This window comes from Neocloeon triangulifer, unplaced genomic scaffold, assembly GCF_031216515.1.
Source record: "Neocloeon triangulifer isolate White Clay Creek 2 clone unplaced genomic scaffold, ASM3121651v1 ptg000014l, whole genome shotgun sequence".
In the NCBI taxonomy this organism is placed as follows: Eukaryota; Metazoa; Arthropoda; class Insecta; order Ephemeroptera; family Baetidae; genus Neocloeon; species Neocloeon triangulifer.
This window is the reverse complement of record NW_026775556.1, coordinates 15,732,851-15,753,219: the sequence shown is the minus strand read 5'-3', so window position 1 is coordinate 15,753,219 and position 20,369 is coordinate 15,732,851. Positions and strand designations below refer to the sequence as shown.

Here is a 20,369-nt window from a genome sequence, read left to right as displayed (position 1 = left end):
TGTCAATAGATTTTAAAATAAATTTCATCTGATTCTATTGTGTAATTTTCAATTGTAATTTTTTATAATTAATTAGGAAAGTAGCGGAAAGTAGAATATTATAGATGTATGATACCTGTATGATACAGGTTGACATTTAGAGTGGATTAATAGAATTTCTCGTATTATGAGCTATTTTTTATTTTAAACAACTTTTATAAAAAAAAGATGTTAGCCACTATTAGTTATTTGCTCTGTATTATATCTTCATTTGCATCCAGTTTCATATTTTTTATTAATGTGAAAGTACAGTGATAAATTTAATGTTAGTGTATGTAAGGCAAATAAACAATAGATCACTGCCATTAGCGTGCCCTGCCGCGCGCTCACTAATAAATCAGCTGGCGCAAAGTGCCATGACAAAACTAACGCCAGTGCGCTTGGCCGCCTAGGTAATTGAAAGGTTGTAAATTAAATATAGTAATAATAAACGCGTGTGCGGCGCATGCAGTCGTGTCCGTGAATCGATTTGCAATATAATTGAGGAGGAGCGCCGCCGCCGCCGCGTGCAGGAATCGACATTATTCGGAGGCCACACAGCACCAGAGCGTGCCGAGAGAGAGAGAGAGAGGCTGTTCTGCCACACTGCAGCCAGGCAGGCAGCCGCCAGAGCGGGCGAGCCAGCCAGCACAGGCAGCATTAGCAAGGGAGGAGGGCTGCGATGGTGCCGGTCCTTTGGGACTCGGTCGCTCCCCAACCCACACCGCCAGCCCATTCAACTCCCGCGAGACTGCCTCCGCATTATTTCTCTTGCTCTCGCAGTATAGCACCTTCCCAGGGGATAAAAGTATACCTAAATTCATGCCGTGCACCAGTGACGTCAGATGAGACATAAATACGCCACTGGTGTGCCACTCGGTCGGTTTGTTCTCTACCTGTGCGATTGGACCCTGCCCCCGTCCTCCCCCTCGACTCGACGCTCGGATTATTTATTCAATATTTTCCCTATTCGACACGCGATTATCCTTCCACGAGCAGATAAAACGTGTCAACATATTTTTTTGGCGAGGGTTGATATAGATTGAATCCATTGACTCGGAAAGGTCATATAAGATCTAAAAACTCAAGAAATCTAAAAGGCCAAAAAATATGAGAAGTTATCTCGATTATGATTTTTATTTAAATAGTTTGTCGCTTTCAAGTCTTCCAGGTTTCTTCGATTAATTGTAAAGAAAACAAATTCAATATTAACTCATTATTTTAACTATACGTTCCAGTATTATTGTATTGATACTTCTTGCCAGTGAAAATATTATTTTTTAAATTATGAAACTATATTAATAAAAGTTTACAAAAAGCAAAATTCCACGCAAAATTTTTGAAAACAATATAAGCGAGTTGCAAACTAAAAAAAGTTTCGCCTTAGAAATTGTCTGCTCCCGTTCTTCTTTTTCTTCTCATCTCAAGGAGAGGAATAACCGAAAAAAAATTACCCTCAAAATGACAGGCCGCTGGTCATTTAGCCAAAAGCTAGACGTCTGCTCACACTTATCAGGGAAGGATGGTTGGATTTTAAAGGGCGGCAGACAGAAAAAACTTATTTTTCCAAAAAAGAAAGAAAAGCAGGAAAGAAAGGGATGCACAGAGAAGAAACAGCGGAGGAGCGCTGGAGGAGGAAGGCGTTTGCAAATGAGATGACTGTAGAGAGAGAGAAGAGAGAGAGAGAGAGAGAGAGACGTACTGCTGGCTGCATATTTCCCAAGAGATTCCCGGGGCGCCTCTTTCCACTCAACTCCTCGCGCTCTTTTCTCCCTCACTTACACCCTTGGGAATTCCCTTGGCGTTCTGATTAGTTCGGCTCCCAAAGGTACGCCCCCACTCCCGTTACCTTATTCTGCTGTGTGCGATGTTAATTCCAGCACACGCTCTCTCTCTCTCTTGCTTGCTCCTCGATGTAATCATGTTGCTGCCGCCGGATGGCTAATATAATTCGCCCTGCGCCCCGTAATGAGCTCTATTTATAAATGGAGAACACGGGGCGTAAAAATGAATAAAGAACTTTATTCCTTCCTAATCCCGACTTGAATATCAAATGAGCTCAGCTGGCCACCCTTCCTTCTCTACATCATTTAGGTGTTTCATTGAAAACCAGCAAATTGGAAATTTTCAATTTTAGATATCCGCATTTCAGAATTATAATTAAAAAAATCGGGCTTTATCATTTACTGGTTTTTGTTTCTTCAACTAATAAGAGATTAAGGTAACATTAACTCTCAAGCATATGAACATAATTTAATTATTTTTGTGGTAGAATTTCAATATCGAGGGTTGATTCATGGTGATATGAATTTAAAGTCGGCTTTTTTGCCGATGTTTTTTTTTTCAAATTCATATTGTAAAATTTTTGTGTTAAAAATTGTTTTGTGTAAAAATGTAACGTATGAATAATTTTTCACGAAAAAATGTTAATTTGAGAGGAAAATATTAAAAAAAAAATTAGTTTTTTTTTCTAATTCTTGTTAAAATGCTTTCACAGCTCATGAATTATGGCTGAAGCCCACAGCCAAAACATGTAGAACATGATTTTTTTTTTCTTAAACAATAAACCCAATAAAAAACTCACAAAACCCTTCGAAGAAAAGCAAACTTTAAATTCAAATCACCTTTAATTATTTTATTCCAAAACTCTCCATTCTGCAAATTTAAGTCAAGTTTCCTTATTTTTTTTTTTTTTTTTAAATTAATGATTACGTATTTTTCTTTTTCTTTTAACATTAACTTATACATGTCATGCAAGTGCAAAATTCCCTCTTCAAACCATGCTTGTTTTTATTTTTTAGACTTCTCGCTGTGCGTCGATGCGTCGCAGGTTGCCTAACCCGTCCCCTTTATTCTCATCCACGCTCTTCGGTGATTTCATTCTTGCTCTGCGTCGTGGTGCGTGCGGAGACCACTCTCACCGGATCAAATCTTAAAACGGGCGTTTAATTTGGGAATTCATCAAAGGTGCCGCCACTCCCGCGAGTGCGGCGGCTGATTTGCATGGTTGTGTGTGCAGCCCTTTCATCTCTCGGCGAGGCGGACGCTTCGTTTCGCGCCGTACAATAAAGCATTTCTATCTCTCAGCCTCGCTCCCCTGCCGATTGAGATGAAAATATCACGCGCTCTCCTCCTCAGGAGTTAACTAATTCTATCAATAGGAAAGGTGAGAGTGGCTCATTCCCTCGCAGGAGCCAGCCTGGCGGTTCGGCGTGTTTTTGGAGAAACAAGCAGCCGCTCTCGCCGCGTCCCTCGAGGTTCGCAGTTTTTGTTTCAACTTTTTATTACGTGTGATGCCGTGTCCACTGAGGAATGGCGCCGAATACATACTTTAGCACCGGCGATAAAGCAGCTCTCTCTCAGGTCACAATTTGCCACTGCCTGCTTTTGACGAGTTCTCTCACTCACTGCGGCTTAATTAAAAATGAAATCAACATTTTTTTCTGTTTTAGCTGGAGTTTTATTTTGAAACATTCTGAAAATCTTGTAAATATTGATAAAAAGCGTTGAAAATAAAAGTCGATTCTTAGGCTCAGACCTCATTTTGAGTTGGCGCGTGTTTTCTCCTCAAGAAGCGGAGAATGTAAAATTTATGGGTGCCTGCAGGAGGCCAACTTTGTCCCTGAAGTCATTAGCAGTTTGGTCCCAGCAGCCAGTGTGTCATAGCTCATGCACTTGAAGGTGGATGAGGTGAAAGACGACGACGAGAGCGGGGCCTCTTTCCCTCAAGACGCCGGCATCCGCCGAGAGAAAGAAGACTCGCCCTCTCCGCCCTGTCGTCTTTCTGCAAAAATTTCTCCGCGCTCTGACTCGAGGTCCCGAGGGAGCTCGAGCAAGTTGGCACAAAATTAATGTCTCGAGGTGAAACATTTTCTATATCGCTTGCAAAATTTATACACGCTGCTCTCTTACACTCTCGCGGCAAGGCAATGGCGGCGCTGGGTAATAAAACTTGAAATAATAAGCGTCGTCGCAGTAATTTCTCGTCAGAATATTTTTCCCAGAGCTGGCGTTCTAATGACACCCGCAACGCAATCATAATGAAACATTAAGAAAATTATAAATACAAATAAATAGAAAGTGATAAGCAATACCTTTTTTACTGTTGAAAATTTAGTTTTTATTACAAAACAAATGGCTTACGTATATGAATTTGCAGTTTTGAGATTTCATTGTTTATTATTATTATTATTTTTTTTTTTGCTCATGATTCAACTGGTAGAGCCATTTATTTTTGAATAAAATAAAATTTTCTACTTGGATAAATGCCTGTTTTACTTCACTTCCATGAATGGCTACTCAAGTGCCAACATATCTTCAAAATATAAATTTATTATGTACACAAATTTGAATTATTTAATGGCAAAAAAATGTAGTTGTGAATAGTTATTAAATTGGATTTTAAATTAAAAACAAATGCGTTAAGATTTAAGATCTTATTTTCAAAATTGTTGCAGATGCTGATGAGTTTTACCGGAGGCGCGTAGGCGGCGGCTCGTCTGGCGGCCCAGCCCTCGACGACCTGGATCACAACAGTCTCGACTCTGGTGAGTACAGAACTGTCACCCTTTCCCTTTGCTCGGTCCGTGAGGATTGGCTTAAAAATTCGTCCTTAATGGCCAAGTTGGGCCAGGCGTTAATTTTAAATGGGCTTTGTTAAGTTTCGACTGTCCGGCTAGTGGAAGGGTGCTGCCAAAAATTAGCACTCGGACATCGCTTTTCACTTTATCCAATTTGGCGCTCAGAGCTGGATGTGTCAGGGGAGGGTGACGAGAGAATAAAGGTATTTCGGCGAGAATAATTAAGACAGACCCTGCTCCTGTGACAGAGAACCCGGGTGGCATCAGGCGGGCGAAAAGTCGCTCCTTGAGAGACAGCGCAAGCAGCAGAAGGGTCAAACATGAAATATTCACCGCATGGCTTGCTTACTTGTCTCCGGCCATAATAATTCAGGCCAACCCTCGCGGGGAAGTGGCCAAGGCGCCGGGGACCGCCTGACGAGCGTAATTGAAATTTATCACTTCGGACTGCTGACTGACTGTTTCGTGCGTGTCCTCTCTAAGTGAAAATCACTCGCCCCCGTCACAGTCTCTCTCTTCTTCCGTTTAACCAAATGCCCTAGCTGTTTATTTCCCGACACTTTCCCTGTCTCTCACCGAGCCCGTTTGTTTTTTGCACCCTTGCGGGCTGAAAAAGTGAAACACTTGGACTGTCCGTTTTGCCGCCATGGGAGTTCATCTGCCCTCCTTTCATACTTTTGAGCGACCAGCGGCTCGAAAAACGCAACGCTTTTAAATAATTCAAACTACTTCATCCTCAAATCTTCAAAATATGGTTTGTAACGCGTTTGAATGAATCTAAATTGTTTAAAGTTTTATAGAGATCACGTTATATTCCGTTGAAATTTCGAATTGCTTCTCCATAATTTAAATTTTGCATTAAAATGATATTAAAAACAAATATTATGTACCAAATTGAGCAGAAGTAGTATATATCACATTTTTGATGCGTAATAAAACTTTTATAAAGAATAAAAAATATTTTTTTCATGCTGCCAGCTAGCACTGATAATGATAATAGACCTGTTATTTGCTGCATAAAGGTATTTTAAACATCATATAGAAAAGATTATTTGCAAACTTCTAAAGCGCTATTTGTTCAAAGTGTGAATTTTCAATTTCTTTCTGAAGAACTTTCAAATATCTCATTGTCATTCCATTTTAATCTTTACATAAATAAAATTAAAATAATTATTCAGATGATCACCGTCTACAATTTATATTTCCATATGAAAATTTTACAAATATAGCATGTATGCCACAGTGGTTTAAAATAAAATCAAATTATAAATTTCTAATTTTATAAATTTTAAAATTTTCCTGTCAAGATCTCATTTTTTTTATTTAATCTAATTTTATTGTGATTAAAAGTAAAAATAAATAATAATTATTTATATAAACTTCAGCTAAACAAGAAAAAAAAAATTCCAACATAATTTTGTGTTGAAAAGTTTAATTTTTTGTAACTTATAATTTTTATGTAACTTTTACGTAACCCCACACTAAGTAAGAAGAAATTAGAAATTATTGATCTTCTCATGTTATTTGTCGTTTAAAATACAAATAATTTGAACGATAATTTTACAAAAATTATTAAAATAGCTTTTGTTAAAATGTGATCAGTTTACATCTTTGGTTGCTTTGCAAAAATAAAGTTTGATTTAAGACTGTATGTTGTACGTTGACGCCGTCCATGTTAACCAGTTGATTAATTCAAGAGGAAGAAAACAAATCAAGTTTTGCTCCAAAGCCAGTTTGTTCCTTAAGGGGGATTTCTTAACAAAAAGTTTCACAGTCGAGTGGTCAAGCCTACTTAACAACCGCAAGGCCGCTCCCTTGAAAGCGCTAACCCTTCCTCCTCACTCATCACTTTGCGGTGAGATGGATTGGCTGCTCTCTTGGATGCATTTTTTCGCGCTACCGCTGCTCAAGACGTGTCGATTTATAATTCATGGGCCAAGACGCTCAAACTACAATTTATAAGCCGTGGTGCGCGGCGGCGGCTGCTGTCTCTCCATTATGTATTATTATTAGCTCAAGTATTAAGAACCGCGAAGAGGCTGCAGCGCCGCCAGCTTTTGATAAATATACACAGCTTGGAGTGGGGTGGGTGCATGAGTGTAATCAGCTCTCGAGCTTGTCTTTATGAATTTATCATGCCGCTCGCAGTTACGCCTCGGCTCAACGTCGTCTTCTTGTAAACGCTGATGGACTAAACTTTATGCTGGGCCTCGCTATGTACACGTTCACTTGCTTTTGTTACATAATGTACATAATGCGGCTAAAACATGTCTCGCATCTCGTCACACTTGGTTGGCAAATTTGCTGGTGACAAGGGGTGCTCTGTCATCAAGGTAGTGCACGGTCACTCAATCCATAAATTATTTGTTAAAACAATGTTCATAATAAGTAGTCAAAAGAAGCATTAAATTGGCAAATAAAGATATTTTTAACCTCCAATTATTTAATTTAATAGAATAAATAACAATCTTCTGTACTTTTAAAATTTTAAAAATAGTAGACATTAAAATATATTACAGAAAAAGATAATCTCTTCAGCAAAGTAAGCAACTATTTTGGTAATTATTTTAAATTAAAAATTGGTGAAGGAAGTTCAAATATTTGTACTTAATAATTTTGGGTGAATACTGTTTGAAAAGGTAGTTTCTGACAAAGTAGCTGTTTTATTGCGAAATCAGGTGCATATCACAATTTTTAAAGCAATCTGATTCCGCATGAAAACTAATTTACATACAACCGTAGATTCATACTTTGTTTAGCTGTATAGCTTTATCGTTTGCTCCTAACCACTCCTAACCATAGCCTATTTTTGATATCAAAATTTAGATAGTTAAATAGTTATTTATTAATAAACTTCTTTCAAAAATCATTTAATTATTTAAACTTCTTTATCAATCAAAAATAAACTAAATAAATATTCTCTACCTCTCTATGCAACTGGATCATCTCCTGAGCTGAGCGGGTTGCATATCACTTTGTTTGCCTCGCGAGTTCCTCCGCCGAGACCGCGTCTGCTGCAATCGTCTTGCTCGCAGACTCGCAGTAAGACACAAATTACTGAGTTATCAGGCGCGCACGACAGGTAATTAAGGGATTAGATCGGGCCTGAAAACAATAGTGCGTTCATATAGTTTGTGCGAGACAACTGGCAAGGTGCGTTTTGAGTGACGGGGCGAGGGAAGAGAAAGACGGGCGGGCGGGCGGGGGCGCACATTATGTGTCGCATTACTAACAAGTGTTTGCTAGATTTATTACGCTGTTGTGACACACCGCCGAGCGCGCGAGTTCAACTTCTTGTCATGTTCTTAATAAGAAAGGAGCATCGTGAACTTCTTGTTTTGCGGAGACCTTGGTACTGTACTGTTGTAAGCTAGCGACGAGCCAACGTAGCGGAGCAGCGTTCCTCTAATTAGCCTTAATGGAGATGTTTTGGTTGTATTGCCGCCGCTTCTGTCTTTCTCTACTTACTCGAACAATAAGCCTAAGTTTGCTCCGACACACTCATTTTCTCCATTATATTCAGAATTAAAAGAATGTCATTAGTTTTCTTATTCAGATAAGTGCTCAAGAATTAAACACTATTGTTCGTTTAATCATTTTCTTTATTTAATGTGTTTGCTCGCATTATTTATTATGAAAAAAATATTCTTCATTGTTCTCTGTCATAATTCTTAAAGAAATCGCTGATAAAAGATTACACTTTTATATTCAAAGTTGTTGAAGAAATTATTTAATTAAATGGAATAAATGAAAATATGAAATTTTATTTAAACAAATCTCTATAAACACTTTTTTAAATAAACGGATATATTTAATTTTATAAATATTTTAAAGCTTATTAAAATAAGATTTAATAAAATTAGCTTGCTATGGAATGAAATAATTATTATTTAACCAAATGATAAATAATGTTGCTATGTAAATGCTTATTCATTAAATTTGTATATTAATATTTTTTATTGCCAAATTTTAATACAAGTTGAGGGTTTTTCTGATTTCCACACAAGGTTTTCAAAGCACCCATTGCTTTTGGAAATTAGCCATAAGCTGAAAGGGACTTTTGTTCGCCGCAGCAAATTTATTGAATTAGTTTTAAAAGAGACCGAAAGTATTCTCATTAAGTGCAGCAGAAGGCAAAAAATTATGAGGGGCATTTTATTCACTCTCGGGGCGCCGGAGAAAAGGAGAAACCGAGGTATTATGCGTGAGAGAAAGAGAACTGCAGGCGAACTTTCGTCCCCGGGCTGTTTAAAGTTTTGGCTGTTTTTATTAGTCTAATTACGGGCGCTATTCATCAAATTGGCAAAACGAGCGCGCGCGGCCGCTTTTATTCGCGGCGTGCATGAATTAGCGCCGAGTTCTGGCGCTGCGAGTTAGATGGCAGGCCCAGTGTTTATAGAGCCCACCGGGGACTGCTGATCAAATATCTACCCAAATGAGCCGCTATTAACCCTACAGGGATGCAGCGCATGGGGGCCAAAATATGTGCAGCCAAGGCAAACCCCTAAACCCCCGCTATAGTTCTGCTCCCTCTGCTTCACGATATTATGAATAGGCAATATTAAGAATTATTAAAAAAGCACCTTTCTATATTATGCTCTCATTGTCAATCAAAAGAGTGGAAAAATTAATATAATTGAATTAAATGTTTCTCCTAATTCAAAATGTATAATAATATATGTGCAATAATTAGTTGAACTAAAGATTAAAATTATTAATTTGGTTGGAGTTTTATCTTTTTTCCAATCAAATTTTGTGTGTAAGTATAAGGAATTTAAAATAAATGTTGGCTTGTAACACCGTAGATTCTGTTATGTAAGATTTTTTCAAGATTTTTTTAAACCTATTATCCGTTATTTTCCATAATTTGTTCTGAAATGAAATAACAAATCAATAATTATTTACTTCATTGAATTTGTTTTCAGAACGTTTAGTTGATTTGATGGTGATGGATTAAAAAAAGTTAAATTAAATAAATTAATTTTAATTTTGAGCATTGGAAGAACTACATTTTGTATATTTTTGTAAATTTACAAAATTTTAAAAGATAATTTTTAAGGAAAAGATTCATTTTTTTTTTTTTAGAAAGAAAGATTTGTTTTTATATTTCATGATGCTGAAATTTTTAGGTTTAAAAATATCATATCAACCTTGATTATCAGCTACGGTGAATAAAACCAGTGTACTTCTATATCTTCTAGCATATAGGGATGCTGATTATAGATCTTTACACAGTTGGCCTGTTAACAAGGATGAGTAGCCGGCAGGTAATAGGCCCTGTCTAAACCTAATCAACAGAGTCTAATTGCAGTGGGAATTCTCCTCGGCCGCCGCACTCTCTGTTCTTTTTTATCCGTTTCTTTCACTCGCCCGGCTGGAGCGCAGACTTTTCTCGCCACTTTTATTTGCATTATTTACCGGCGCTCAGCGTAACACACTCTCGGTATCTTCGCAGCTATATATACTGAAAATAAACTCGTACGGCTTAATCATTTTGTAGAAACTGCAGCCGCCGCGCCTAATTATCATTGAAAATGCGCAGCAGAGTGCAGCAAAACTTTTTATTTTCAGCTCCTCTCTTTCGATCTCTCCTCGGAACGTAGGTAGGCACATTTAGTAGACCTGATTTTAAGGTGGAGCTGTTGCGATTTATTTCCTCTCTTGACCGAGGCAAAGAACTGCTTATATTCAAAACGCGCTCATTACTCGGCACACACTCCGCGCATATAATTCAAGTCGTACATATACACACGCGCTTATACAACTTTATATGTTATAATTGATGCTGATATTGTTATTAATTACACACGCGTGAAGAGCAATGGTCATTTGCATTAGGCGCACGCTGGCACGCCGTCAAGGATTCCATCCGCGTCTATTAACTTGTTAGCAAAACCAGAGCATTTTTCTCGCGGTTAGGTGTGAGTTACGCGCGAAATTGCCTGTAAATGGCTCGGCCACGGAAAATTATTTACAGCTCGTCAGCCGTTTTCACGATCCTAAGTGCTAGCAGCCATTAAAACCATTTTTTCTGTGCAATCACATTTAAATAGGAAAAAACCACGGCTTTTCCGCTCATGCTGGGTTATATATGCATGGTCATATATTGAAACAGTCAGTCGCACGTACTTAAACTAAGTGACGCGTGCAACAGAAAAAATGCCAACTGCATGTCGAGGAATGTATTACAATCTAACATGATGGTAAAATCGTCAAGAGAACAGTCATATATCATCTATTTCTCTCATTAAATAATTTAATTTATGTGAATATTCCCCTCTTGCTTCATGGCCTCTCTGTAACGTGCGTAAAAGAAAAATTAAGAAATAAGAAACTTAAATTAAGTGAAAAATTAATTTATGGTATATAGGCTATGGCTGTGAGATTTACTAAATTTTTAGAATCCTATAATCACTATAATATTCTACACTTTGTTAACTATATTTTGTAAAATCATTGCCTGGTTCAACTAATAATTGGCAAAATGAAAGTATACCTAAAAATCACCCTATTTATTTAAATAATTAAATTTTTAAGTGAAAAGTCCACCCAAAAATCCTATCGTAAAACGCTGAACTGTTTCACCCATTTTTTTTAAAACAAATTATTTTTACAACCTTTTTCCAGGAATTTAAATTTGCCTAAATTTATAGTCAAAAACTTAGACGTAAAATTTTTATTATATACTACAGCTTTTTTAATCGAAGGGTCATAATGTATAGACCTAAAAATTTGTTTAATTAAAAATACTTGATATATCGCTTCATTTCTGAAGTGGTGATTCTTTATACCTTTTAATTCGCTGCTTTTTTTTTTAATTATGCGCATGAAATTGCTCTTTTTTTTCAAGATTTTCCCATCAATTTACAGATTGAAGTTAGAAACGGTATTGTTATGTCAACCATCAAGAAGCTTTGGTTCCATTTCAAAGACATCAAAGGTCAAGTCACAAACATGCGTGCAGATCGCCGTTTCGTATAATTTCAAAGTCGCGCCGTGCACATATTAGAGTCACAAAAATCCAGTTTTCCGTCGAGAGCTAACAGGATTCCTTTTTGCCGCACAACACCGAAACCCGTCGGTTTCCCAGTAGCCGCTGCTGGCTGCTGCATCAGTCACCGGCCGTCTCGATTGTCTCCTTGAGAAATCTTTCTCCGCGCGCAATGCATTTGCCCGCGAGAGAGAAAGAAAGAAAGAAAGAAAGATTGTGCCGCGCATATCAATATCTCATAAATAAAACGGCGACTTTTCCAGTTAGTGCAGCCGCCGAAAACAGCTATCTAACGACGACGAGTCTGCAAGAAGTACTCGAAAAGAAGTTGCTTTTCTGATAGACTGCCGAGGGTATTGGCTGAAAAATAGCAAGAAGGCGGCGGCGGCGACGCTCAAGAGAGAAAGAGTCAGTCAGTCAGGGTATTGTATGTCATTACCCTCGCGAGATTAGCCGCTCAGAGTTGTTGCTGATGGTTGACTAGGGAGCCCTATAGGCCACTGCAGCATCCAGAAACTAGTGCACATAATACATTGAATTAGAGGTAATATTCCGGTCCGACAATCACCCCCTCGGGAGGCCAAACAAGCGCCACCCCGCGCCACCCCCTTCTCTTATATTCCGCGCGACCGAAGGTGGCGCCGGTTCGGAATTATCCTGCCAACCGGCCTGGTAATGTCTCTCTCGCACCGTTTTTAGATCCTCGCGCATAAATGTATGGATGGATGAGAGAGCTGTTTGGAGCACCTTTGGGGTTAATTAATCCCCCGCCTCGGGATTAAAAAGCCGCCAAACCGGCCATGCGTATGTGCGCTCTGCAGTTTCGCCTCCCGAATTCGGCAAGCAATTTATATACATGCACGTGCGGCAACGCGTACCGAGGATGGATTTTTAATTAGCCAGACTGCACATATATTGTGCCGTAAAATTGTTTTACGACCGCATAGACAAGTTGCTACGCCGGTTGCATAACTTCAAGGGGAGGTTGGAGCTGTAGCTAAAGTGCAGACAGAGCGCCTTGTGCACTTTACTGCAAGTTTTTTTTTACAGCGCAGTACAATAAAGATAAGAATTTTGCCTGCATTTTTTAACAATTAATAATTGATTTGTTACTTTTCATGGACACATAAAACAATTATAAAAAAAAATTAAATTGACTTGATGATTATTATATAAAAGAAAACCAAAGGAAAGAGCAGAAAAACAAATGCAGTCCAAATATTTGACTAAAATTTTGTACCATGATAATATTTTATTTATAAATTTTGGATATTTAATATATTTTTTTATTGTATTACATAATTTTCGTTCAAATTGCTTCAAAAATGTGCTTCTTGTAAAAATAAAACAATTTGTCGGTGGGTAAGATCCACTGTTTGGAGAAAATGTCACCTACTCTTAAAAAATTTAGTCACTATATAGAAAAACAAAAACAAAACACAACTAATTTTTTGCTGCTGTAAAATAAGAAGAAAGACAAAAAAAAATCATGAATGGCACTCCCAAAACAAATCCAGCTGGTTTTTTTTATTATTATTAAGTTATAATAACAATAAGGTAGCATTGAATGAATTAAATTTTAATTCTTTGAACTACTTTGATAATAGTGAAAAATTCTCAAGTTTAAACTTCCTTATTCATATTTAATTAAGAGAACTAGTTATTGCAACAATTGAAAATTCTGAAGATAAAAAAATACTACAATAAGAAGATTTCTCATTTATGTAATCGGCGCTTTTCTCAGTTATTTATTTTAAAAATTTTAATTTTCTATAGTCTTCAACTATGATGTTAAAAAGTAAGTCCTCGTTAATGAATAAAATTTTTATACATTTTACTAAAAATAAGTTTTCGTAACTCAATACGCGCAGGAACAGACCAGAAAGCATCGTCAAACCTTCAGGAGCAAATCAAAGCGGCGAAATGAAGGAATCCGTCGTGTGAAAGAGTTTGTGATTGCTCCCGAGCTCCCCTGTTTTTACCTTGAACATGTCAAGTTGTCGTTTTATTTCCAGAATTTAATTTCATTTTCTCGATCTGCTTGGCGCTCAGGGCTTTTCATTATGTGCGCAGGTTTTGTGTGCCAAGAAGAAAAATAAAAACGTGCAAGCAAACCCCTTTTCCTCGACACAGGGAGTTATTATTTAATAATAGCAGTCGGGTCTTTGTAGGAGAGCATTGTTGGCCGGGCACATTTATCAAAAAATATTGGAACTGCGCGCGAGGAGAGCGAGCAAGGCATTGTATCGCATCCGCATCAGCGCGCACAAACCGCTGCGATTACATGAAACAAACAATAGTCATGTGTGTCCCCAGGTTGAAAAGTGGTATTGTCTTGGTCGCGCCGTGATGGACATTTAAAAGACGACATCATCACTGCTGCTGCACACATAAAAAACACATTATTTCCCTATTTGCGCGCTTAGCTTAGTGTGGGAGCGAAAATCCCAGGCGCTGCACGGCAAGGAGACAAAAAGCCTCCCCCTGGTCGTTTCTCGGAAACTCCCCTGTCTGCGCGCAATAATCAAAATTATCCTATAATTTGATCCTCCTCGTCTTCTCCAAATAATTTTCCCTTTCTTTCTCTCCGCTTTTTTTATTTCATCGCCGCGCAATGCATCCTTTTCCTTTTGAAAGTGAAAATCACTCGCTCGTGGAGGACGTGGAGAAAAACTCGGTGCGGAGCTGCCACGCGTTTTGTGGTTTTAGATGTACGATGATAATTTGTGCGGTTATTATGAAATTTGATCCTCCTCTTGTGCAGTATGCGAGCCAACGAGTGAGTGAGGAGCCCTTGTGTGTATGTTGTTTTGTGTTGGCTGCGTTTAGCATTATATGGTGAATTTATATCACTGCATCAGGTGGAATTGCATTACAGCTAGACGCTGCCTCGTAAATAATGGCCGCTTATTGAATTTTAATCGGAGTCTGTCCATCTAGGAGTTGTAAAGAGAGTTTTCAAAAACAAGTTTTTACTTTCGCGTAATAAAAGTCCATACAAAATATTTAATTAAAAGAAAAAAAATTATTTAAAAATATATAAAAGCATAGTATGCAGTTTTTTCTAAATTTTCCTAAGAATTTAGTGTCGCTTAATTTATTCATGTTACTTTAACTTCCATTATATTTTGTGATTCATTCGTATGGTTTAAGAAACGTTTTAAATTGGTTAAATTGCTGATGATTGCAAACGATATATAATGCTCATTTTAACTTATGACTTCATCAATTTATTTATTCCTAAATACGTCTAGTATGTATAGAAATTATGCAACTTTAAAATATATTTTTTTTTTCTAAATGTTCATCAATTATAAACAGTCTCAAAACAAAATATAATAACTTTTAACAATGGAATTAAAATTTAATTAAAATACAAAAATCAATACCATAATAATAAAAATAATAATAATAAAATAATATATAGTACAAAAATTTTATTATCAATTTACAATATAATTATTCTAATGTGATAATAATTTTTACAACTTTAATTAAAATAACAATCAATACGATATTAAAACTCAATTATTTCTGAAAAATAAATCTGAGAAATTTCTTTTCTTCTGCCCGTCTCCCTCTTCATTGGGCCCGCGATGCGGATAAACGGCACATAGCGAGCATAGAGGGCCATAGCCGCCGCGGACAAACTCGCACACATGGTGTGGCTTTCGAGCAACATACATTTATATAGCCGGCGAGTGAGTACTTCACAGAGTACACCTTTCCTTGTTCCTTTTGTGAATGAGGCGATGGCTCTCAGCGGTGTAGTTGGGTTGCAGTTGCATCATTCGAACCCCCTGGACGCCGATACTCTCGATATTATGACTGCGCGCGCGACCATCACACCCAGGCCAACCCCAGCGCAGCACTCTCTCATGGCCCCAGCCGACACATTTCCAATCAAAACGGCAAAAAAGCGAGCACGTCAGCTAATTCAAACTTTTAGTTAGCTCATATTTTTTATGAAATATAATGCGCGCTTGATTTTATTTGTGTCATGTTAAAATACTAATATTGAAGTTTTTTTTTTCAAATAATCTTCTAATGCTAAATATTTTTTTTATTTTTACTGTACATGTACATTCAAAGTAACAAATAATATCAAACAATTTGAAATATTTCAGACAAATTCTAATACAAACCTATTATCAAAACACTTATTTTTATTTGACACAAGACATGGTGTTAAATAATTATTATGTTTTATTTGCTTCAGATTTGTAAAAATCTTTCTTTGAATAATCCAATTTTTAAATAACTAATGAAAAAAAGAAGTTCCTGTTTTTATTTATTTAATTATTTATTTTGATTGCAACACAAAATCTGAGGCGAGATTTTAATTATTCTTTATTCTCTCCCTCTAACTTTCTAATATTTTAAATAAAGAGAGATAATCTAAAAACATTTTTTTCAGTAAAAAACCTTCATTCAGAATGGTCAATAGAGTTTCTATGAAGTCGATCACAAAAAATGTATTGGTCACATAATTGATTTTATGGAGCGGTGCGTCTCTCTTTGAGAAGGCGCAGATTTAAGTAATGGGGCCTGCTTTATAAATGCCCAGTCACCCTATTATTAAACAGGATCGGCGGCACCTTGTGTGTGTTATGCATTATTCGAAACGTGCGCCTTTCGGTCGGGTAAAAAATAAATTAGGTATGTTTTTTCATATCATTTTTTTGTATGGCAAAAGTAGCCGGGCACAGTATAACACAAATAGGAGATAGAGAAGATGCCGCGCGATCTGATTAAACACGCGTTTGGTAAATTTGTTCTCGTCAAAGTGTGAAGCAGCTCCAAGGTGAGGTGTGTGTGTGTGTTTGGATAAAAAGTGAGAGCAGCTTTGTTGGGCGCGACACAAAGTCTCTGTAGGGTACAATTTTGGCTGCAATCGAGGCAGGGGGTTAGTCATGGACCACCAAGCTGTGCTCGCGGCCCGACAGAGCCAACGAAGGCTCTCTCGCACACACAGGTGTTTCTTTTGACTTTTTATCAGAGAAAACGGCCGCGCGGCTGCCATTTTCTCGGTCTATTATTGTGCCCACGCTGACTAATTAATGCATCACTAGATTTCAAGCGAGCTGAATATTCACAATGAGAAGGAGCTCTGCGGATGTTTCCGGTTTTTTGTGTTCTAAAAAAATATTGTTAAATTTCTTTAGAGGCAATAGGGACTTTTCACAAATTATTTTTAATTGGAGTCTTCCATATTAACATATCCAAGAATCCATTTAGAAGTATTCCATAGGAACAAAATTTTAAATTATTGTGGTTTTAAAGTGGTGAATTACTCATCTTAAAGTTTTTTTTATTATTAGAGTTCATTTTAACAATATATAAATAAATGCAAACCTTCAGTAAAAAACCTTTTTATTGCATTTGATTATTTAATAATTATCAAATTTTGTAATTTTCAAAAGTTTATTGTTATTGTAATAGATATAATTTTTCTCTCTTAATGTGAATAAAATGTAATAACTTTGAATTTAAGATCGACGTATCCCGATATATAGGCAGTAAATGCCTCTGTGATATATCAATAAACATCATTTGCAACTAAATTAGCAAATAATAATAGCTTTTTTCAAAATTTTGAGCATATCCGGTATAAATGTTATTTAGTCTTAAATGATGTGAGTAAAAAATATAAATTGTGCATTAATTATTTAATGGTAAAGATATTTTTTTATTATTAGATTTCTTATTATTTTCTAATAATTGAATATATACATTATTTAAATATATACAATTCATATGAACAGATCTAATAATTTTGTTGTTTGTTGTGAAACGACTCGTTGTATATGTTTTGTGTTATGGAACAAAAATATTTATTTGAAACCTTTATTACCTTGAAGATTACGCACAAATCTAACTGCATTTCCGACAAATTGCTCTTTAAACCTCACAGATGGGAGTCTCATATAAAATTACCTGAGAAATATCATTTTTTATTTTTATAATTGAAACACTGAGCTGTAATTTCAATTGTTGCGGCGGCGAGCAGCAGCATTATTAAGAATAATTACACAACCTGATGGCCTTTCTCGCCCGAGCAACAACAAAAGCGTTTTGCTCCTAATAAATCTCCCGGCACTTTCTTGATTCACAACAAATAACAAACGCTGTGATGGAATGGATGTATAAAGAAAGATTGAGCCGGTTTGTCATTTATTTTGGCTCCTTTGTGTAACGTCTCACCGGGGTGCGCGCACAAAGGCCCAATTCTCGGCTGTTGGAACCAATGTCTTAATCCGAAATAGGCGGCCCCCCGCGGTCCTCATCACATAAAAACAGCAGTCATCTCCACCACTGAATTACACTCTCGCGCTCAATAATAAACAGCGCCGCCGCGTGCATGTCTAATTCTCGTAGCCACGGGCAGTGGCTAAAAACTTTATTTCAATTCGATTCTATGTGTGTGCTGAATATAATCAGCACTCTGCTGCGTCCTTTTCACTGCAGCCCGGCTCTTTTCCCCAAAAGATGCTGCTCGCCGATCATGACAACTCATTTTCAATTGTTCATGACCACCTTGCGAGTCAAAGGCGGCTCATGGCGATGTATTCGTCGCCGTCACGGCCGCCCTTTTTCATCAGTTTTCCACCTAAAACCCATTTCTAGATTCTTTATATTAACGAAAATAAAATTAAATATATTAAGAGGAGAAGAGAATTTCATGTTCAGTCTTTTCATTCAGTTTTAATTTTTTTTTTCATGGTTAATATAAAATTAAATATGTGAGAGTTCCTCAATACACATAGCTGAGTACAATCATTGGAAATTGTATTCATACATAATATAGCAAATCAGCTAGAATGTAAAGTTTATATTAATTTTATCTAATGTACTGAATATGTGATGCAAAATGTTATGTTATTTCAAATTATCAAAGAGAAAATAAATAAAAATAAAAATAAAAATTTTATTATATATTAATTAAAAATAAAATTGATTTTAAATAATTTAGTAATATTAAAAAATATTTAAAATCTATTTTAAAAAGAAAACTGCAGGCTGCATATAAATAGTTAATTATTATTATTATTAAATTAAGATATGCGCTTATAGTTATCTCCTTTCAAAATCTAATAAAATTTTTTCGACAGAGTTCCCTGACGGGATAAAGTACTTTGTATTAAAGGAACTAAGGGATATATGAGCGGTCTATATTGATGGGGGTCAAAGTAAAAGCCAAGTGAAATTCGTCATGCATGTTACTCGCACTTTTCCAATCTCTCAAAGGGCGGAATTGTGCAAATAGGAGAGGTCAAAAGGAATTTAAGCAGTTCCGTTTGAAAACTTGCTTGAAACGCATACTGACTCTGTTTCTCACTCGCCGCGTTTCGCAATATATTAGTCCAAGTTGAGAGAGAAACTATGCAGCAAGAAGGGGGTGGCGTGCCGGAGCGCTTTGTCTTGAAAGGGTGGGTGGTTTTGGATGCGAATAAGAGTTCGACATGCACAAAGAGCGAAACTCATCGTCGGCCGCTGCTGACCGCAGAGACAAAAGACCGCCCTTATATTAGCCGCGGCCACACTTACTTTATTATGGACACTTTCGGACCGGCCACAAATTTGAGGAAGGAAGCAAGTTTTGACTAAGAGAATTATAAATCATCTGGTAATGGACATTTGGGAGAGCCTGCAGCTCCTTATTACAATATCCTTTGTCTCTACGCCTTTGGCTCGCCGTCCGTCCGTCCCGTCCGGCCGCCCTTTCATCTCTCAAACTTCTTGGCCAACAATGCTTACCAATTCTCTCTATGCGACGCGCGGAAATTATTCAGTTTGCGGCCGAGGAGTAAGTTTGTAGCTTTGTTTATTCTGCAGCTCCTGCAGAAGTGAATAATAAAATATTATTTGCACCGCCACCAAGCCGCCCTCTTTCACTCTAATGTGTTTATTGTTCACTCTCGCAACCACATTGAAGGGTGCCTGTGCGGCATACAATACGGAGCAAAAATATTAAGACAATACCAAAGAGGGTCTTATGCAGGTATTAAAAAATGTTGATTAAAAATTCAATTACATTTTTTGAATCTTTAAAATAAACAAAATTATATTATATTAATTTGAAACATGTTTTTTTAACTTTTGTTTTGTTAATTTTTGATAAAAAATTCCTTCAAGCATTGTTCCTTATCAAATTTCAAAATCTTTCATCAACCTTTTTTGACTCTAGTAAAATTTCTCTTTTTGCTGTAGTTAGTATTCCTGATTTCACTGACATGTTGTATCACTCAATTGTTTTCTACTTGAATAGCCGCGGCTCGAGTTGCTCTCAGCAGCGCCTCCGTCGACTCTTCTCGGCGAGCGAAACACCCCAGGGGAGACACAAATTATAAAATATACGCGACCCAGAGCGCTCTTGCCAATCTACATAAAGTATGGAGTAGCACCCTTCACTTTAAATTCACCCTTTAAACCAAGATTGCCGGAATTTCTCTAGAGTCCCACCCTCCAGCCTGCTTTTATGCGCGAGGCCTCCGCCTTGCATGCTTTCGCTTTCTCTCCGCTCCCGCAAAGAAACTCCCTCACGTTGTTAAGTAAACAAGCCGCTTTTTACTTTTTGACTTAATGCATTTCAAATTAGATTTTGAAAGCGCGAGTCAGGCGATGAAATTTTGAATTTCTTTCAAGAGTGATTCAAAAACGTTTTCATAATAAAATTTTTAACTGATTGAGTTTGAAATGAATAATTTATTTAGAATTAAATTGATATCAATGAGTTAAAATTTTAAAAAAAAATGCTCAATCGCCATATTTTAATGATT

General features: G+C 36.9%; 1 protein-coding gene across 1 annotated transcript in view; it reads left to right on the top strand.

Annotated features, from left to right (window-relative positions):
- LOC132199757 (zinc finger protein 423) overlaps window positions 1-20,369 on the top strand; it is a 79,333-nt gene that overhangs the window by 9,799 nt on the left and 49,165 nt on the right. Inside the window, exon 4 of the mRNA XM_059624714.1 lies at window positions 4,476-4,565. Coding sequence (XP_059480697.1) covers window positions 4,476-4,565 — 90 coding nt within the window. The remainder of the gene's footprint in view (window positions 1-4,475; window positions 4,566-20,369) is intronic.